Raw genomic sequence first — 22,068 nt, 5'->3', positions numbered from 1 at the left:
ACTGGAAAAGCTGATTTCTTTGCATTTAATCCCCTATTTTTATTGGGTTTGAATTGACAAAATTTCTTTATATATCTCTATCTCTGTGTCTGTCTGTGTGTGTGCGCACTATAATTTTACAATTTGGAGTCTTATTTGAGCAAATTGGTAATGCTAATGCTGAGTTTCATTTGGGGTTAAATTGACAAAATTTAAATATAAATAGGGTTGCAGAACTATAGGGACAAATTAGTAATTTTAAAGGTTTTAAATTTTAAATATCTAACTGTGATTTAAAACATTATTTTCAATAAAAAATCTGGAGGGATAAAAAAGGCATATCAGTAATTTTATATAAAAAGAAGGGCATATTGGTAATTGATTCTGATGACATGACATAAAATAATAATAAAATTATTAAGTTAAATAATAAAGGATATTTTCGTCTTTATAGTCAAATAGTAATGGATTTTCTTAACAGAACATGACGGTGTGTGGGAAAGCGTTATTTTAAAACTTAATGGGTGGGAAAGTGTTGTTTTGCTAAACCTTGGGTGGGACAATGTTGTTCTCCCATTTTATTAATAGTTAAAGTATAATTTGATTAAATAAATTAATTGAATATACTGGCGTGATCAGTGAATCAATACTTATATATGGAAATTTCCTCTATCAGCTGTAAACGACATCGTTTCAACAATGTGGTCAGACTATATAAATTCTCTCTGAGAGTATCAAATTTCCTTTGATGATGAATTCTCCCTCCTTTTCTTGTCTAAACAGCAAGCCACAAACCCTACTTTTGAAAGTATTACTGTAACCCAAGCTCTGAAACTCTCAAAATCAATCGGATAAAAATTTCAGAAAGAAATTTAGAATAATGGCCGAGGTGATTCCGTCTAGACGAGAGTTACTTGATCGGTGGAGAGGCATTCAAGAAGAAGAAGAAGAGGACGACGGTAACGATCCCTCTAAACGACATCGGATAAATCAGCACAAAGAAGCATGGTATTTAAGTTTTTTTTTTTTTTTTTTTTTATTCATTTACATTTGATGTTTGTTTGGATACTTTAAGAAATGAATAATACTTAATTCCGGAATTAAAAAAAAAAAAGAAGAAAAAGAGATTCATTTTATAACTGTTTAGCGTTTTTGTGTGTTTTTAGTTTAAATTGATTCTTTGGCTGAGATAGATGAAGCGCATTTTGGATAAGCATTTATTTATTTATTTATTTTTTGGGGGAAGCGTTTGATAGTTGTTACTATGGCTGAGATAGATGAAGCGCATTTTGGATAAGCATTTATTTATTTATTTATCTTTTTTGGAGAAGCGTTTGATAGTCGTTACTATGAAACACTTTCTATAAAGTACTCTGAGAGACTTCCTTAGTTTTTGGTTAGTTGTTTTCTAAACTTTTTTATTTTATTTTTTTATTGGGGAATACAAACTCAAAATGTATTATTAAGTAATGAAATGTAATATGTTTTGGGAATCATTTGAGCTGCCTGATGCTATTTTGACTTAATTTATTGTGGAAACCTTATGATTTGATGGCTTATTGATTGGGAAGTATTTTATTCTTAGAAAATGTGATTTGATGTAACTGTGAAGGTAGATATTTATTTAATTTGATCATAAACTTGAAGCCTTCAATGGGTTTGATCTAATGATCACACAAAAGAACTGTCATTTGTTTGTATCCTAATTGTATTTATTTTTATCTATAAATGGTTATTAATAGCATGCATGGTTTCATTTTATTGTAATCAGCTGTAAAATTGTATTTGCTGAAATTTTAATGCAAGAATACTGAATAATTCATTTTTCTTTGGTGAGGTTTGTGGATGCATCTAATTTCTTGATTAGCTTGCCAAAACAAAATCATGTATGGTGTGGTTCATGGGACATAATGGAGCCACAATTGGAGATTTTTTACAATTACTTCAAAGACGAGCGCAATGACTCACCTCTTAAGCTTTTGTGGAAAAGAATCTCTAAGGAAATGCAGTCTTGTGTCCAATGCATTTCTCAACACCACCAAGCTCAGGAGATGTATGGTCTGGAGTATGATTTGGGTACTGTTGGTCATCTTCTTAATGTATTACAAAGTCTTGATGAGGAAAGAGTGACTCAGCACTTGAGACAGATAAATGCAAGATTAGCACGCCAAGAATATAATCCTCAAAGTGATTATAATGAAGTCGTTGCTGTCATGTATGAGGTAGTTTTTTATGTCCTAGATCTTTCATTTCATAGTCTTTATATGCATTCTTAACTCTATAATATTCTCTATATTTAATATTGAGGATTCCATCAACATTTAAATTGTTGGTACATGGCTTTTGTTGAACTTGAGACCTGGAATCTAAGACAAACTTCAACCCATTTTTTGTGATAAAAATAGGCAGGAATCAGGCTATCACCGTAAGACATGTGGGTTCACATAATGTATTATGATGTAATAACTACAAACAAGGTCCTACTGTCTTCATAGTAGAACGCTGCCTACGAATTAAAATTCAATCAGGCTTTTCTGTCCATGTTTCAGTATTTCCTATTAATTAATAAAAAAAATTAAGAATCGATTTCACCCTGAATGGAAAATAAACATATCAGATAGTGCTGTTAGTGCCCACTGTCTGAATGTATTTTAGATCTTTGTTCAGTTCTGGAGGTAGTCCCATTTTCTTGGTTATTATATTATGAACTTTTATTAGGATGCCAAAATTGCCTATAATTATAGGGAAGTCTTAAACTACTGAGCTTCCTATTAGCCATTCTCCTTATGACCAGATTATGAATGGAAGTTGCATTGAGATTAAAAATTGATTCTCTCTGGCCCTTCATCATATTTTGTGTTTTAAGCTCTATTCCTGAATGCACATGACTGAGATTGTAAGTCATGCCTATAATTTATATTTTCAACAAATTACTGTTATCTCTTTGTTACAATTGCCATTATTAGGTTGTGTACAGTGTCCGGGGTTGAATTAGGCTAACTCTTTTGGTCGAATTGGATTAGATTGGTAGAATAGAACATATACTTTATATTTCTTCATTTGGCATTGTATTGAATTGGATGTTAGTGAAAAATTGTAAATTTCACTAATAAGCTGACTTAAAACCAATCTAAATGAGACCTTATTTTTTAAGCATTTAAATTATTACATATTTATGCATATTTTATTGATATTGAATCAAGAAATAAATATTACATAATAAAATATTTGTTATTACAATATTTGTAATTTTATCTCATCAAAATAAATTTAATGAGATTGATTAAATATATACATGTTATTCAAGTTAGTTGTTCAATATATATGAATCTTGTTTACAATAATAATAAATGTTTACATTATTAATTAAATGTATGATAGTCAATTTTATACAATTAAACTAATTATCATTTATTTTTATGGAAGCTGATTGGATGTACAAATATTATTAAAAATTAACTATTAAAAATTTTATTTTATTTATTTATAGTAATTGATAAATATATATGATATCATTAATTTTTTTTTTTTTTTTGATATTGTTAATTTTTAATATTTGCACCATTAACTTGTTAAAACCACTTTAGTAAGTAAAAGCTAATTAAAGGTAATTAAACATTTAAATATTTATTCAAACTTGTTTTTGTATATATTTGAATGTTTTTTTTGTTAAGAAGATTATAACGAGTTATTGATTAAAGTATAGATAACTATACAATTTAGGAAATTAGTATATAATCAAATTATACTGGGTAAATTTTATTAACCTCCTTTTTTATTTGCCTGAATCCTACTGAGACCTCTTAGGCTTGGAAAATGACATTGACCTTCCCTGCAATTACTTGGAATGTTAAGTTCAACAGCTAAAGGGATTGGTAATAATTTTACAAGAGNACTTGTTAAAACCACTTTAGTAAGTAAAAGCTAATTAAAGGTAATTAAACATTTAAATATTTATTCAAACTTGTTTTTGTATATATTTGAATGTTTTTTTTTTGTTAAGAAGATTATAACGAGTTATTGATTAAAGTATAGATAACTATACAATTTAGGAAATTAGTATATAATCAAATTATACTAATTTTATTAACCTCCTTTTTTATTTGCCTGAATCCTACTGAGACCTCTTAGGCTTGGAAAATGACATTGACCTTCCCTGCAATTACTTGGAATGTTAAGTTCAACAGCTAAAGGGATTGGTAATAATTTTACAAGAGTTAGATATTGAATCATTTTTTTTTTTTTAATTTAATGTTTCTGTTTCTTTCTGTCCTTTCTCGCTTTCTTAAATAGTTTAGTAGGGTTGGCCACAAAATCATTTTAAGTCATGCAATTGCTGTAGAGTTTGACTTAGATCATGAGACAATGTTGATCCTAGAATTAAAATTTGAAACCAATCATATTAAGTAAAAAATTGGGACCTAAATAAGAATTATTTTCTTACCCATGACATGTAAGAATTGTTTGACTCTTTTGTCAATTTAAAAAATAATTTTGTATTCCAATCAATGGGATATTAAGTACAATATGCTATTTTGCATAAGGTAGAATTACTCGTATATTTATTTTAATTTTTTAAGTCGTAAATATGTGATATGGTTGCTGACTGATATATTTCTTCTGTCTTTTTTTTTTCATGGTGAATGCACCCGGCATGTGTTTCCTGTAATTTTGATCACAGGTTTTGATGTTCCCTATTCTGTTGGATGATCAGTCCTTGTTCACTGAATTTGAAATATTTATTGAAGCAGTGGATAACATGCATGAATTAGCTTTGGCTGGACATCAACAGTTTCCGGTATTTCATTAGTTGAGTTATTTTTATTGTCTCAGTGTTGTTTTCATTTTAGTTTCTGCTTCATAAGTGCGCCTGATTTTGCCAGGGTGTCTATTCATTATTTTTTTTCAATAGAAGGGTGCGTAGCATTGGTCGCCGATTAGCTACTACTGTGGGTAAATTGAGGTACTGTTTTCTTATAACTGTCTCGTCTTTTTTTTGCCCGGAATGATGTGTGTGGCTGTTGTTTATCTTTTTGATATATTGATAACATTGCTGATTTATTCTTGAGGTTGAGGTTTGGTGCTTTGAAAATTTTTTCATGTTTTATTTTGTAATAAACATGAAACTGATTATATTATTACCAGAGTAGTTACAAAGATGGTGAAACAATAAATCCACCTCAAAACAGCCAATAAATACAGTTGAAATTTTTAAACAGAATCGCTGCAGTTAAACCTAAATAACATTCCCATCTCTAGGAATAAAGAAAATTTTCAGGATTGAATGGGTTTGTCCTTTATGATCATTATATTGCCTATATCGTAATCTAGGTAAAGTCCATCTTGTTGTGATAGGAATGAACAAGAACAAATAAGTTTTAGCTAATGTAATAAAGATATCAATTGTCGTTCCAAAAATTCCATCCGCTTTATTTATTTCAAGTAGCTCCGGAACAAATATGTACGGAATGGAAAGATTCCAACCACCCAAGCCCAGGCACAACGATGCAATTATCAGGGGCGTGCTCTACCACTGAGCTAATAGCCCGTCGTGCGGGCCTCCCGCTGGGGGCCCACTATGCCAAAAGCGAGAGAAACCCCATCCCTCTCTTTCCCTTTTACACCCCCATGGTTTGTTGTAGTCATGGTGAATATAGTGTGAGAAACTGTGAACGCACTGACATTATGGAAGTTTCCAAGAAGTCTGCTGTTTTATGTTCCATTATTTATTTTTGGTCCTGATTGTTGTTGAACTTGTGCGTTCTCTTTTACCAGGAGGCTGAGGATTATTTGACTTATAATTTTACTTCTCATGGATAAAGATGTCCTTTTGGATACATCATACATGACAATCCCAAAGTACAGCCCAAATCATAAATTTGTTTTATTTCCAATGCAGCAATGGGTTTTATGTATTATAATTTCACATAACAGTCAGATTATCTTGTTATTGAAGAAAAAATGAAGACAACGTAAATAGTCCTATTTCTTATTATGAGATCTGAATTGTTTAATTACAAATATGTGAAGAAGTCTTTAAGGTCATTTCTTTAACCAGTGATTTCGTAGTTATCACCATTGTATATGGTCAAACCATTATAATGGAAATAAAAATATTTGAAAATCTTTGCTTGCTACCTACTAGATACCAGCTTCAATCTAAAAGGATTTGTTAGAGATAACATTATCAATTAACTATTCTAGAAACACAGTACTGTCATTGTGGACATGAAAAACATGTATTCACAGAATCTTAGATTTTTTGAGATGTTTAGTTCCTCTTCATGGCTACATACATCCTGGGTTAATATTTATATTATAATATTTTTTAAGGATGTTATCTGTATGTGCGTAGGAGAGCAACAGATTTGGAACCATTGCAGCCTTTGCTTAAAAAATTTGTTGGTTTTTTGGAGACTGAAGTATTACCATCAACTGTGAAGACTTCAAGGCCAAGAGCGCAGCTGGAGCGCTTACCAATATGGCTCGGAATCACATCATTGTAGGAAGCTATGGCTAAAACTTTTAATTTTCGGAAAACATTTCCCCTTCTTTTTAATGCTAATGGCTCATTTGGGTCTGCTTTTTTAAAGGCTTGAGTTCTTAGAACCTCCAGCTTTAGAAGAAGGGATACTAGAACGCTATCCCATTTTCTTTGATATTGTGCTCAACTATGTCGGTGGTGATTCGCCTGAATTTTCTCATGCTGTTATTTGCTTGAGAGAACTCTTCAAAATGCTTGGTAGGTGCCTTTTCCCTGACTTAATTTGATACACTATCTAGTGTCGTAGTGACACTGTCTTTTCCTTTTCTTCCTTACGTGAGCTGGCTTTCAGGTTGTAAGCTTTGGTTGAGGTCTACTTTGTCTCCCAGCGTGATGCACAATACACTGTTGGGTCAATGTTTCCATACCCGAAATGAGAAAATCCATAAAGACATTTTTGATCTCTTCCAACCTTTCCTGCAGGCATGTCTATGAAGTTTTCTGGCATTTGTTTATTCAACCCTTTTTCAATGTCTTTTTCTTTCTCTCTTATTTTCTATACTTGTGAATTTTTAATTTTTCTTTTAAGTTTATATATATATATATTGTGAGTAGCTTTTACGATTCTACTAATTTGTACAATTCCTTTTTATCCAGTCACTTGAAGCTTTACAAGATGGGGAACATGAAAAGCAGCGTAGAAATTTTCTGTACTTTCTCATTCACCAAGTTCCAGTGAGCAATAACTTCAGTGTTTTAACAACAAAACTGGCCTGCAAGGTTTGTGCTACTTCTTAAAGATGTTAAAAAAGATTAGCAATATGTCTCTTGTAGTCATTCCTGTCTTTTTTCCTTCGTAGTTATTGTTTTAGCTCACCGCTGTTGCTTTTTTGCAAGATTGTGTTTTTCAGATTGCCCTTCTTATTGTACACCGTGGCTACAGGATGAACCCACCTTGCCCACCTTTTGAATGTGCACATATGTGGTATGTAGAACTTGGCCCTTGTTACTGTATTTTTCTTGGAGATATATGCAAGTATTAAGTCACTGTTTGACATTTTTGGAAATCATTTTTGAAGCGTGAAGAAGAGAACCGCCGGGGGGGTTGTTTAGGGGAGGATTTAAAGAAAACTAATCAATTATACAGTAAAACCTCTTTATAGTCATTATGGTAGGACCAAACTAATTTTATTACTATGAGGAGATTATAACTTAATAGAGGTGAATTATTGAATTATTGTTATCCTTAGTGCAAGTGGTATAGTGATAAAGTATGTTCTACATTAATAATTAATTAATGGAGCATATCAAATCTAAGGTATAGACATTGATAAAAGAGATAGACATGGTTTAAAAAAAGTAGTATATGTATCTATGTCATGTTGGGAATATACAAAGTCATCTCAAAAGTCTAAAATTTTGTGTTCTCTTTAATTATTACAGATAATTATTACTATGTGGAGACAAGTTCCTTAAGATATGACTTAGAAAAATTATAACTTATTACAATATTGACTTTATTCTTATTTATAACTAGTCCAAGCTAGGATTAGATTTATGACTATATGAAGGTTATTCCTATATAGAGTATCACTATAGAGAGGTCTTATTTATATATATATTAGTGATAAATCTTACATGTAGTTATGTTCTCTTATCTTTTTTCTTTAACAAACAGAAATAAGAAAGTGTTCTTCTTTCCTCCTCTCATGTTCTCTCCGCATCTCCTTTCCTTCTCATGTGTACACGAGCAAAGTTGCATTAATCATTTACAGCAATTTTAATGGACAGGGGCCCTTCTCTTGTGTCTTGTCTGAAGGATTCTTCACTTCACAGTTCTCTGCGGCAACCTGCTTTTGATCTTTTTCAAACTATTATAGTGTCTGATGCTGGTGCCTTGATAACTTCCATTCTGAATTCTCCGAGACATTTTAGTGCTGACAGTATCATTTCGATTAATGATGATGAAGATGATCAAAAGATTCCCTTTTCTTCAGATATTGAAGAGAAGGATAATAGTTCTTGGAGTGAATTTAGCGCGCAAAGTAAAATTGCTTCTCAGGAGTACAGGGGTTGGATGTGCATTCCATTGTTGTGGATTGATGTTCTAGTTGATATTGATCCTTCAGTCCTACCTGTATCATTATCCAAGGCTGTGTTCTGGGCTCGATCTCAGTTTTCCTTTCTGGAACCTGAAATTACTGCAGAATTGGCACTTCATATCAAAACTTGGCTGTCATCGTCAGCAACTGAAATCTCTTCTACATTTGGGTGGAAGGTTCCAAGTGGTTGTGATGATGGTGGGGGTGGGAAGGTATCCAAGAACTCAATGGAAGTGTCAACAATGTGTCTACCTTTAATAAGAACATTCAAGAGGTTCTGAACACATTATTTGCTTTATATTCTTTAAATGTTTCTTGGTTTTACATTTTCAGAGGTTATATCATAGTATTTCAAGCTGACTTTATATTGGAAAACCACTGCTTACATTTTAAGAGGTCAGATCAGTTATTTTATTGTGGAATTGCTATCCTTTTATTTATTACTTTGGACCTGTTTTTTACAGGTTAACTGCACATTTTATAGTTCAAATAGGGCAAGGAGAGCTACGAAAACAGTGGACTTTTGAGCCACGGATGAGTGAAAGCTTAATCCTTTTGCTTGTTGATCCTAATGATGTAAGTATGTCAATGCAATAGCTTGCTTAACATCAGGTGTTGCTTTACTTGTTAGAGAAAAATGATGAGTAAATACTTTAACTTTGCGAACTCTAATAATCTAGTAATGCATTATGTATCTAAATTAAAGTATTAGTGAGTTTTTACCATCTCTTTGGATATGACGACAGTGGATGCGATTGGATTTAGGTGGGAGTCTTTACTACTTTAATCAAAATTAGTAATCAAATCGTATAGATTTCTGGCTATTTGAAATAGAGATTTTTGGTGAAAAAGGGTTTGGTATGGTCATTTTTTGAGTCTGCTTAGTAGTGTTATATTTATTACCTATTTTTGTGGAATTCTTCCAAAGATGAAATTTTTTCAACTCAATCGTTGATGCTACTTTCATTCGGTTCATTCTAAAGAAGTATTAAATGAGGATTAATAGCTTAAGTATCCACCCTCTTCGAGGTTATTCCCATGGTATTATCTTTAATACATGAAGAAGTTTTGGCAATGTGGTCTTACCAACTTAGGGAATATTTTTGACAGATGTAGTAATCTTGGATGTTGTGTTAATAGCTTATGGGAGTGAAGGATTTTGACTACAATCTAATGCGCTTTTTCAAACCTCAAAAATGATATGAAGACTAATATTACTTTTAAGGATTTTGACTTGGTCGATTGCGTGAAGGCAAGTCAATACCATTGAAATGTTTTTATAAAGAAGACTGAGGACTCATTTATCTTTTACTTGGAGTATTTTGTGCCAATATGAGTATGGAGCATTGATCATCTGTCTTTTGTTGTGCCTTGCTGCATGGCATTTATGGATTAAACTCTTTTTTTCCAAGTTTTGGCAATTGGGGTGAGTCGGTGTAGGAATTGTCATCCTCATCTCCACCCCTGAATTGGCCAAGGGCAGGGATCCCCGTGGGGGCCTGTTCCTCAAATATTAAAATATAAATATTTGATTTCCTTCATTTTCTATTTCTTAGTGACCAATTTTGAGACATCTTTATCCAATATTGAATATATATATATATATATTCAATTAATAGAGAGAGAAATGAAGATCTGGTAAAGTTGTACTTATTCTTGTGATTTATCAGATAAGGATTTTTTCCATTACTTTGTTGTATCAATCTTTAAATACTTTTCATGTGATCAAATAAAACCATATAATTATTAATATATTTTGGGGATCAGGGATGAGGCAGGGTGGGGATTGCTATCCATCCCCAACCTGAAAGTAATTAGGAAATGTTTTTTTCATCCTCATCCCCATCCTATTTCGAAGTTTTTGTTTGAATCCCCTCCTTGAACTGGGCGGGACTCTGTGAGTAGTTGTCATTGCGGGGAAACTTGACATCCCTATTTTTGCCTCTGATATTGCTCCATTCCTCTCGTGCTGTTCTATTGTCATTGAAAGTTTAGATGCTCTTTAAGAGAAAGTAATGGTGTTATGAATTTGCAGTATGGATATCCTTTTGGTTATTTCAATAGAAAATTTTGAAGACAAAAAATGTCCATTCCTCGTGAGATGAAATAAAGTTTTAGGATTACTCAATTCCTTGGATTCCACATGATTATTCTCTTTCCCCCTCTCTCTTCCCCATGCCCCCGCCCCTTCCTTTTAGAGGCATAGTTTTTTGTTTGTTTACTTTATGTATTTACTTTTTTTGGTGAAAGTTTGTTTACTTTATTTTGGTTGTGTCTAAGTCTGCTTTACAATCAAAGACTGCTCTTCAAAAGCCCTTTCTAGCCAAGAGGATTTGGAAGAAGTTAAAGGATTCCAATCTAAGTCATGAAGTCTCAAGATCACCTTTTCTTAGGATGGTTTGGAGAAGGGAAAAAAACTGACCTAGTGAAATGGAGTTTGGTGTCTCAAACTTTCAATAAAGGTGGCTTTGGGATTGGTAATCTTGTTAAAAGAAACTGGACCTTGCATGGCAAATGGCTTTGGAGATTCCCTCTTGAAACTAACTTGCTTTGGCACTCAGTCATCAAAAGCAAGTATGGGTTGCATATGAATGGTTGGGATACTAAAGATGTCATTAGAGGTTGTAGTAGATGCCCTTGGACATCCATTTCTCAATGTAGCAGTTTGTTCCTCTTTCATGTGAAACTGATGGTTGGTATTGGAAATAAAATCAGATTCTGGGAAGATGTATGGTTGAGTGATATTGCTCTTGTGACAATTTCCCTAGGTTAGAAAGGTCGTCTCTTGGGCATAATCTTTCTATTAATAGGTTTACCTCTATTCATGGGGGGTGGAACCTTCATTTTTTTTTTAAAACATGAATGACAAGGAGCTTGTCCTCTGTACTGAACTCCTTCAGCTATTAAAATGTTCAATTAGATGAAAGGAAGGAAGATTATAGAAGTTGGTTGATTGACAAGTCAGGAAAATTCTCCACTAAATCATTTTTCAATGGTCTTATTGATAATCTCGATTTTCCTTTTTTTTAAGCCCTCTAAAGTGATTTGGAAAGCCAAAGTTCCTAGCAAAGTTAAGTTGCTAGTGTGAACTGTTGTGCAAAAATAATCAACACTTATGATTTGGTTCAGAAGAGAAGACCTCATACTTCTTTATCACCAAAGTGGTGCATTTTGGGCAAAGAAGACTTTGAGAGTGCCACTTATTTTTGCACTGCCCCTCTGCCAGATTTTTGTGGAACAAACTGGAGTTTGATTTGATTTGGGCAGTTCCTTCTTGTTCCTTGGCGTTGTTAGAGAGACATGTTGCCTTAGGAGGCAGAAGAAGAGCTTTTGTGTCGTGGAATTGTGCAGTTATGGTAATTTTTTTTTTGGGTTTTTTGGTGGGAAAGAAATAGGAGAATCTTTTAGGATACAAGAGATTTGGACCATGTGGGATGAATAAAATTTTGGGCTTCTCTGGGCCTCTAATACTTCAGAATTCAAAGATGTTTCTTTTTTCTTTATTCAACAGAATTGGGAGCTTTAATTACCTAGCTAGGGAAGATTTTTGTATAAATTTGATTAGGGATTTTTTTATTTTAGTGTTGAATATTTTGGAATAGGAGAGGTATTTTCATTTTGTATTGTTCTATGAATTCTTGTGTTTAGGGACAGCTTGTCCTTTGTTGGATGGAAATCTTATCCATTCTTTATATTTTGTACACATTTTTTAGAGTATCTTTGTTTCTTAGCAACAAAAAAAAAAAAAAAAAAAAAAAAAAAAAGTATGTCCTCATCTAATTGGATACCCTTTGGGGTGTTTCTTGCTTTCATGGACAGCTTGTGCACCATTTTGAATATCTTCTTACACTAAAGTCAAATATACTCTGACTTGTGAAGTATGTCACAGTACGTTTATGGTTTATATACTTGTCTTGTGATTGAACTTCTGCCAAGAGTTTAACATAATCTTTTTTCTCTTTATTTGACACAGGACGTGAGGCAGTTTGGTAAGAGTATCTTGGAACAAGTGTCAAACACACGAGGTCTTGCTTCTGGTTTAAAGTTTCTTTGCTCATACAGCTCTTCTTTGTCTGCCACTTTTTTGGGCTTGAGACATGCTTTGAAACTGGTAAAGTGGTGGTTTGTTTTTTCAGTATTCCTTTTAATCTTTTTTCGTTTTGGCATTAGGTATGCATTAGATATTATATTAATTAGATGCTTGAATTGTTTCTTGGGCATGCTTTTCTTGTCAAAGGCCATTATTCTCTAAATATATGACCCTTGATACCTAGTGACATTATATCATGAGTACAACGTGACAACTGATAAGCTGGTTTAAATATTTTTGCAGGTGCAACTTGATTCTGTTCTGTCAAAGTTTCAGGCTTTGCATCATTTTTTCTTCATTCTAAGGAAACTATTTGAAGAAGGGCATTTACCAAATTCTGATTTGCCCGAAAATTCATCCGATCACTTGAAAATTACAAAGTTCTCTTCTCAAGGTGGATTTTTAAGGCAGCCAGTCTTTGATTTATCAGATGAAAGTGTTGGACATTCTTCAAATGTCGACTTGAAGTTATGGGAGAAATTCCATTACTTCTTGTCGGAAATTACATGGCCTTCTGTTAAAAGGTGTTTGCTAGAAGGGAAGATGTTTCTTGACTACAGTCTTTGCCAGGTAACATTGCAGGCTTTATTAGGAAATAGTCCTATTTATTCATTTCTTTTCTTGTGTACTCTTGGTAAATGATTGCAATATAAGCATCATGCATTAATTCATATTTCTTCATATAGATTAACAATGTTTTTTTTCTTCTAAAAAGTATATGAATCTTGTACACGTCATTTTCAATATAATGACATTCTTAAGAAACTCTCTGTCATCTGGATTAATTACATTGTGCATACATTTCCTATCAAAAATAAAAGATCGCGCATATGTGTTCGTGTGTTTCTGGGCATATGTGCACTAAGGTCCACTTGTGTCCATGTGCGTATGTTGGGGTAATACTTGATCTTGTTCTCTTCTTGTTTTAGATGACTTGTATCCGCCTGCTTGAGATTCTTCCTGTTGTTTTTGGAAGACTTTGCCCCTTGCTTGTAAAACAATATGAGGATTCTGGGAAGACCATAGAAAATTTATTTGATTACAAATGGCTTCATGACCTGATGGATTGGGGGAAATCACAACTTAAAGTTGTTGTTGTATACTGGAAAAGAACTGTAACTTCTCTGTTTCATCTGCTTAAAGAGTCATGCAGTAGTACATCCTTATTGACTCTCAGTGCCATCGAAAATCTTATTTCATCTGGTGAGCTTAAAACATTTATGATTTTAAGTTGGTGATATCACTTTCCCATAGGTCATTCATTTTTTTTTTTAACTTTTTTGCTACTTTTGTTTTCTGTTGTTATGCCATAGATAATTTTGACGTGGATGAACTGACGGAAAAAGTATCACACCTTTGTGTTTCCTTATCAAAGGAAGCTTCTAGTAGTATTGAAAAGACCTCCTTGAGGTCAAAAGCACTATTCAATGAGGGCTTATCTATGGAGAGAAAGTCTTCTGTTTCAGATTTGCAGCCTTTTTCTGTGAAGAATGCAGATCCTCAAATCCTAGATTCTGAAACATTGGTTAATAGGCATAAAGATAATTTGGTTGTTCTTTCAGATGATGAGACAGAAAAAGAACTTTCGGCAAATCTGGTTACTTCATCAGATGTCAAGTCAAGAGAGTACATGTTGGATAGTAAGACTTTGGCTCTTACATCTGATGAAAGCTCTTCACAAACTGACTCTTTGAAGAAGAGCGCTTATAGTGCTGATGCTTCAAAGGATCTGTTGGATTTTTTGCTTAAAAGACACAAGGATGGCAGTGGCCTAGCTTCTCAGAAGCTGGACTTTGATAAGTCGCATGGCAAATCACTTGATTCTCTGAATGCAAAAGTTGTGGATGGTAAGAAGAAAGATATAAATTTCAAATCTAATACAAAAGATTCTTTGTCACTGCAGAAAGTTGGTTTGAAGAGTAAATCAGTTGAGTCCTCTGGTTCCAAAAATGTGAATCAAGTTTGCAACAATGTGGTTGCTGAAGCTACTAATACGGTTCTGAAAGAGCTGGTATGTGAAACTGAGGCTGATCCCTTGGAGAGCGCTTTGAGATCTTTAAAACTTAAGCAGTCATATCTGGCAAAATCAGGCCCCTTTGTTCCTAAAAGACAAGTTATTCAACTTAAATCACCCCTTGATAACCGATCTGGCCAACTACACAGGATGGAGCCTGGAGTTAAAAGGTTTGGGCCTCCGAGGCTTGATGACTGGTATAGACCCATTCTAGAACTAGATTATTTTGCAACAGTAGGATTAGCATCTGCTAGTGAAAATGAGAGTCGTGCTCTTTGTGAATTAAAGGAGGTTCCTGTGTGTTTTAAATCACCTGAACAGTATGTTGCCATCTTTCGACCATTGGTTTTGGAGGAGTTTAAAGCACAGTTACATAGTTCCTTCCTGGAGATGTCTTCATGGGAGGATATGTATTTTGGCAGTCTGTCTGTGCTTTCAGTTGAGAGGATTGATGACTTTCATCTTGTTCGCTTTGTTCATGATGATAAGGAATCTGTGACATCTAAAAGCTTTTCAGAAAATGACCTTGTTTTGCTCACCAGAGAGCCTCCGCAAAAGACTTCCCACGATCTTCACATGGTTGGGAAGGTATTACATCATATTTTTTCTAATCACCTTTCTGGAGAGATGGTAGTTTCATACGTTTATGCAAATGAATTTTTATTTTAATATTTTCCTAATCAGCCTTTCGATGGACATAGCCTCTATTTTCTTAAAGAAGTTATTACTAATTGCTGATTGGAATGTTGTTCATCCTGCTACCATTCTTATTAATTTATTCCTTTTTTAGATGTTGAAGTTTCACCTGACTAAGATTGACATAGAAGGTTAATTAATTTTATGTATTTTAAGTAGCAAATCACTGAAGCTTGTGTAAATCACTGGAAAAATTGGATCCTTGGGGTTTCTCAGGCTGAGTATCTATTCTTCCTATTTATAGTGACATTTTTTCATTATGCTGAATTATTAAACCTGTTATTCAGGTGGAGAGGCGTGAGAGAGACAACAAAAGAAGGTCAAGCATACTGCTTATCAGGTTCTATCTTCAAAATGGGTCTTCACGTTTAAATCAAGCTAGGAGGAACCTTCTTGAACGTAGTAAATGGCATGCTAGTCGTATTATGAGCATTACACCTCAACTTCGAGAATTTCAGGCTTTATCTTCGTTAAAGGGTATCCCTCTGATTCCAGTTATTTTGAAACCTGTGAGTGTTTCCCCTGGATATAATGAATCGAGAGAACTAGATCTGGGCAAGCTTTCCCAGCCCTTGCAGCGGGTTTTAAAGTCCTCATTTAATGAAAGTCAACTGCAAGCTATCGGTGCTGCTATTGGATCACCTAGAATAAAGAAAGAATTTGAATTGTCTCTTATTCAGGGCCCTCCAGGTATTTCTTTTCTTATTTCTAATTTTTTTTTTTTTCCCACTTCAATGAACTTCTGGTGGATTTAAAAATTTGCTGTATTTTCAATTTATTTTATTTTATTATAGGGACTGGGAAGACTCGCACTATAGTGGCCATTGTCAGTGCTTTGCTTGCTACAAAAAAATCTCTGAGTGGCCATATGAGACAAAGTTATAGTTCATGCACCAATTCTAGGCCGAAGATTAGCCAGACTGCTGCAATTGCAAGGGCATGGCAGGATGCAGCCTTTGCGAGGCAATTAAACGAGGATGTGGAAAAAGATAAAAAAACGTTGGAAAGTTCTGTGAGAGGAAGGGTCCTCATTTGTGCTCAATCAAATGCAGCAGTTGATGAATTGGTATCAAGAATATCTAGTGAAGGCCTTTACGGCAGCGATGGAAAGATGTATAAGCCATATCTTGTACGGGTTGGAAACATTAAGACTGTTCATCCAAATTCTTTACCCTTCTTTATCGATACGCTTGTTGATCATCGGTTAGCAGAAGAGAATTTAAACAATGTGAAGAATGATGAGTGTGCGAACTCTTCTGTGACACTCCGTTCTGATTTAGAAATGTTGGTTGACCGTATAAGGTTTTATGAAGCTAAGCGTGCTAACCTAAAAGATGGAAATTCGGAACTGAGAAAGGTGTTGGAAGATGAAACTCAAAAGGGGGATGATGTTAAAGAAATGTCTGATGTAGAATTAGAGGCAAAGCTAAGAAAACTATATGAACAAAAGAAACAAATCTATAAAGATCTTAGTGCCACTCAGTTGCAGGAGAAGAAATCTTATGAAGAAACCAAAGCATTAAAACATAAACTGAGAAAGACTATATTGAGGGAAGCCGAAATAGTGGTAACAACATTAAGTGGCTGTGGTGGAGATCTTTATCGAGTTTGCTCTGAATCTATATCAAGTTTTAAATTCGGTAGTCCATCTGAGAGTACTCTATTTGACGCTGTTCTTATTGATGAAGCAGCTCAGGTACTATTTTCTCCATAAGTTTTTTGGCTTGTCAAAGTTTCCATTTGATTGGCAGTACTGTTACTTAATTATTACTGTTAAGCTATGTGTTAATGTCACTCTAGGCTTTGGAACCTGCTACTTTGATTCCTCTTCAGCTTTTGAAGTCAGATGGGACAAAATGTATTATGGTGAGGATTATCTCTCTATTCAGAAAATATTTTGTTGACTGAGGAATCGATACTGAAGTTTGAATTTTCGTGAAGGTTGGCGATCCAAAGCAGCTTCCTGCTACTGTTCTCTCGAATGTTGCAAGCAAATTTCTGTATGAATGCAGTATGTTTGAGCGTTTACAAAGGGCTGGATATGCAGTTGTTATGCTTACCAAACAGGTAAAACAGAAAAAGTTATTGAAAGTTTTTCAATGTTAGGTATTTGAACATCCATTTTGTTTTAAGGAAAAATAGAAACTGGGTGTCCAAGCACTGCATGTGTTGATTTGGTTGAAGACCTGATACAGTTTTATTTTACTTTATTTCTAGAAATAGCTTTGCTGGACCTCCAAAAACTAAAACATAACAATGTGCTACATTATTTGAAGCTACCACTGGTCAAAAGTTTTATTAGTGTTGTGGGTTTCAACGTCAAGTATGGAGATATTTTTAGAAATTTTATTCAACAATAAGGTAGAAGACGGATTTAGCAAAAAATATGAAGCGAGGGAGAGAGAGAAATTATTTTTTTTGATAAAAGAAACTTCTTATTTAGTGAATTTTGTCCCTGTGCTGCTGTGCAGATCTGCTGAAGCCATTCTGCTTTTTTAGTACGTGTTAAGAATGTTGAATATGTGATTAATAGTTTATGAAATGTAAGTCCAGCAATTAAATTAAAATGGGATGTGACATGTTCTCATATTTAGTTTTTCTTATTTAAAGCCACACAACTCAAACTGATATCTTTCCACACTGGACTCCATGCTTGTTGGGTTATACATGGATATTTTGTAAATTTTCAGATTATTCAACGAATTTTTCTCATCTACCAAAATTTTTTCCATATTTTTTTTTTGGCTAGATGTGTTTCCAGTTTCTTTTCAGCTGTATTTCTTTTCTATTGAGATAATCTAGGCTCTGTTTGTTTCACCATTTTGGAGTTTTTAGAATAGTTTTTTGGAAAAAGTTGAATTGAATAGTATTCTAAGAAGTTTTTTGTACATTTTTTAATAGCATTTTTTGAAAATGTTTAAATTATTTTTAACCCCCTAGGTTTGTTAATTTAACTAAACACCTCAACAATAAAAGTTTAATAAATTAATAAAAACACTCCCACCCACCCACACCGAAAGGTGGCCGAAATCTGTCGTAATGGTGCACTACCGGCTGAATATGGCCAGTAATGCATCGATATGACCTTTTTCGGCTAGATCCACGGTGGATTTAGCTAAAAAAGGCTAGATCTACGGCTGCCAGATCTGGCCTTTTCCGACCAGATCTGGCCAGATCTTTTGGCCGTTGACGATGGCCATATCTTGGCCGTCGACGACGGTCAAAAGATCTAGCATTTTCTGGCTCTACTGGCCATATCCAGCCGGTAGTCGCCACTACGACAGATTCCGGCCACCTTCCGACAGTGGTGGCTAGAATCTGGCAAATGTAGGTGGGTGGGGATGTTTTTGTCAATTTATAAACTTTTATTGCTGAAGGTGTTTGGTTAAATTAACAAACCTAGGGGGTTAAAAATAATCTCAATATTTTGAGTTGAATAGAATAGTATTATATTTTGAAGAGAATTTTGAATATTGAAATAAATGTGTATTTGGATAGAGGATAGTGGAATAGGATAGGGAAAAAGTAGTGAACTAAAGGGGCCCCTAATATATCTTTTGTTACTTTATGATTCTTTTATTCTGAAGATTTTACTTGGTACTATGTGAGGAGTGCAAGGAGGCAAGTCTATAAGAAGTGATTGCACCTCTTTTCCTTTTCAAAATATGTACTGATGGACTTGCTTCTATTGGCAGTATAGGATGCACCCAGATATATGCCGGTTTCCTTCCTTACATTTTTATGAAAGTAAGTTGCTGAATGGCGAGCAGATGTCAGCAAAATCAGCAGCATTTCATGTGACTGATGGTCTTGGGCCCTATGTATTTTTTGACATTATTGATGGCCAGGAACTTCATAGCAAGAATTCTGGTGCTTTTTCGCTCTATAATGAGCATGAGGCTGATGCTGCTGTTGAATTACTCAGGTTTTTCAAGAAGAGGTACGGAAATCATTTTTCTACTTAAAATCTATTTTTAAGTTTTTACTTTTTCTTTATAATTTTTATAGATGTTCATCTACTTGATTTTCTTTTATTTTTGTATTATGCTTCATACAGGTATCCATCCGAGTTTGTTGGTGGAAGAATTGGCATCATTACACCATACAAGTGTCAACTTCAGCTTTTGCGCTCTCGTTTTTCTAGTGCATTTGGACCTTCTGTTATATCTGATATGGAATTTAATACTGTGGATGGTTTTCAAGGGCGTGAGGTTGATATACTGATACTTTCCACTGTTAGAGCAGCAGATTCAAGCTCTGGTTCACCTGGGATTAGCTCAAACAGTATTGGGTTTGTTGCAGATGTTAGAAGGATGAATGTTGCTTTGACCAGAGCCAGGCTTTCTTTATGGATTTTGGGTAATGCAAGAACCTTGCAGAAGAACTCTAACTGGGCTGCTCTTGTGAAGGATGCCAAAGAGAGAAACTTGGTCATATCAGTTAAAAGACCATACGATTCCATGTTTAAATCCGCTCATAGGAAGAACCCTGCTCCTGAAAATCCTGATAATCATTCAAGCCGGCTGAAGAACAAAGAAAGGGGTGGAGATACTATTCAGTCTACCAAACGGAGTAAGCGCAAATTGAAAGAAGGCTTGGAAACTAAAATAAAAGATAGCCATGTGGCTCAGAGTGACAGGACAGTTGCTGGAGATGTTGATAATGGTTCAGCAAAAAGGAGGGATTTAGAATCTAGTAGAAGAAGAGCCAGGGACAGACCTAATTTTTCAATGAAGAGTGATCATCCTTCTGATGTTTCAAATCGTGAGAACAGGCTGTCCAAGAATGTCAAGTCAGCAAACCAAGGAGAACATGTTTCGGATTGTAAAACCGCCAAAGATAGTGGCCACGATAAAATGATATCAGTTATTACTCCTATGGGTAAGAGACAAGACAAATGCGTAGATTCAAAGAGTAGATTAGACCACTCAGGAGAAGAAGCAGGTGATAGTCTTAAATGTTCAAAATTAAATCTGTCGGAAGGTTCAAAGAGATCTTTTGAACATGACAGAAGTCAGAGAAAATTGAAAGGATCAACTCCTTCAACTGGAGGTAGTGTTAAGGAGCAGAAGGCTGACGAAAGAAGAAGAGATCCTAATACTGCAGGCGGTTCTGCAGATTTAATTGCAAAAAGGAAGCAACAACGTGAAGCTGTTGATGCTATTCTTTACTCTTCTCTCATCCCCTCAAAGAAGTCTTTACCATCAGTAAAATCTGCACCTGCTAAAAGGTCTCTTTCGCCAACTTCAAATGTCAGCAGAGCCATCAAACCATCCAAGAAAAAAAAAGGTAAAAACCCTGCTATACAGATCTATGTAAGTACACAACAGTTACTTTTTCTAGTAAAGAGAGATGTCTCTTTTTTAATTTTATGCATTAGGAAGCATACGTTTGCCTGCAGAATCATTGTACCTTAGCATTTTGTAACTCTGAACCCGCTCCATCTTTTATTTTAGTTACATATAGGAACTTCCCTTTTTCTTTTCTCGTGTATCTTTTGACCTTTGTCTATATTTCTCTACTTTTAGATCTGTGGATTTGGTCCTTAATCGATCAATTTATGGTGGATATAGATAAAATAGGAGACATCTTGGGTCTTTTTGTGGTTGAATTAACCCATGAATGTTTAGGCCTTAATAATTATACTTTAGTAGATTGATTTGAAGCTAAATTGGTTCTGAATTCTTCAATGAACTGTTTTCATTTTCAAACATTTATTTATTTATTTTTATTTTGTTATGTTGCTTACAACTAGTCTCATATCACTTTTGACACTTCCAGAGGCATCCTCAACAAGTACATTGCAAGACCAGACCCATCATCAATGTAGGAAAAGAGACAAAATTGTGAGCACCTAGGACTTGAGATGACAGGTGAACTCTATCGATCTTTCGGCCAAAAGATTTGATGCAGTTTTCCAGGTATATTCATAAGTTTTCTCTGCTGTACTTGGAATGAGGTAAATAGGCTACATCATTTTCACTCTAATCTTGAAAGATCATGCTTATAAGGGCTACCAACCGTTATGGGCGAGTCAGGTTTGCTTTTAGTTCCAGAAATTAATTTTCAGCCAGTAGAATATTTTTGCTCTTTCTACTGTATCACAATCATTCGGTAGTTGCCTTGGTGATCTAGCTTTTGTAAATTAGTTGATGTAAATACTTCACCAGTTCTTAGTGCAATGGCGTCCCATTTATATTCTCCCCTGTATATATAATATATCGTTAAATTGAACAATTATCATGTGTTTCTGTGACAAGAGGTAGACGTTTTCTTTCTGCAAATCTTAGCTATTTTTGCTTCCATTCATATGGAAAACAGTTAGGACTTTGCAAAATCTTGTTTTTTCCCTCGAAACCTTTGATGCTATTTCTTCAAGATTAACCAAAGTTTTGTTGATCATTGATTTCATTATTATGATTTTTCATTTCTTCTTCTGTATATGATGCATTTTATCTTTTATAATATATTTGGTCGCTCATATTTTCAATTATCAATTAAAAGCTTCCTCTAGATGTTTTGTTTTATTGCCAATGTGTGAATTTGTAGCCCATCCTATTCATTACTCAATATTACCAACTTTTGAATGATTATCATTTGCTATTTAAATATTGCTCAGGATTGTGCTCTGGTCAGTGTTGTGTTGCTGAACTCTGAGAGAGTCTGAGTTTATTTCATTTTCTCTCCTGTGAGATCGTTTAGT

At 34.2% G+C, this 22,068-nt stretch overlaps 1 protein-coding gene across 5 annotated transcripts; it reads left to right on the top strand.

Annotated features, from left to right (window-relative positions):
• The first annotated feature begins 759 nt into the window (after window positions 1–759).
• LOC116114119 (uncharacterized ATP-dependent helicase C29A10.10c) lies at window positions 760–21,558 on the top strand. Of its 5 annotated transcripts, XM_031400270.1 has the most exons (22): window positions 760–987; window positions 1,817–2,201; window positions 4,661–4,777; window positions 4,863–4,942; window positions 6,335–6,481; window positions 6,573–6,721; window positions 6,816–6,946; window positions 7,121–7,243; window positions 7,375–7,448; window positions 8,255–8,839; window positions 9,030–9,141; window positions 12,539–12,676; window positions 12,899–13,225; window positions 13,585–13,858; window positions 13,969–15,257; window positions 15,653–16,055; window positions 16,160–17,061; window positions 17,166–17,231; window positions 17,307–17,432; window positions 19,061–19,305; window positions 19,423–20,654; window positions 21,147–21,558. In XM_031400270.1, the coding sequence occupies exons 1-22, from the start codon at window positions 860–862 to the stop codon at window positions 21,221–21,223; spliced, it is 7,110 nt and encodes a 2,369-aa protein (XP_031256130.1). In that variant the 5' UTR covers window positions 760–859; the 3' UTR covers window positions 21,224–21,558. The 5 variants fall into 5 exon arrangements, with proteins under 5 accessions (XP_031256130.1, XP_031256135.1, XP_031256132.1 ...); XM_031400275.1 differs by lacking the exons at window positions 13,585–13,858; window positions 13,969–15,257 and having other exon boundaries at window positions 762–987; XM_031400272.1 differs by lacking the exons at window positions 760–987; window positions 1,817–2,201; window positions 4,661–4,777; ... (2 more) ...; window positions 6,573–6,721; window positions 6,816–6,946 and having other exon boundaries at window positions 8,283–8,839.
• Window positions 21,559–22,068: the final 510 nt, after the last annotated feature.

The sequence above is a fragment of the Pistacia vera genome, unplaced genomic scaffold, assembly GCF_008641045.1.
Source record: "Pistacia vera cultivar Batoury unplaced genomic scaffold, PisVer_v2 Contig700, whole genome shotgun sequence".
NCBI lineage: Eukaryota > Viridiplantae > Streptophyta > Magnoliopsida > Sapindales > Anacardiaceae > Pistacia > Pistacia vera.
This window is presented reverse-complemented; position numbering and strand designations above follow the sequence as displayed.

What these genes read in the sequence shown, in the direction of transcription:
- LOC116114119 (XM_031400270.1), top strand. Translation starts at nt 860, where the DNA reads ATGGCCGAGGTGATTCCGTCTAGACGAGAGTTACTTGATCGGTGGAGA. An exon ending in TTAATAAGAACATTCAAGAG is followed by an intron (nt 8,840 to 9,029) that starts GTTCTGAACACA and finishes TGTTTTTTACAG; the next exon opens with GTTAACTGCACATTTTATAG. An exon ending in TTATTGATGAAGCAGCTCAG is followed by an intron (nt 17,062 to 17,165) that starts GTACTATTTTCT and finishes ATGTCACTCTAG; the next exon opens with GCTTTGGAACCTGCTACTTT.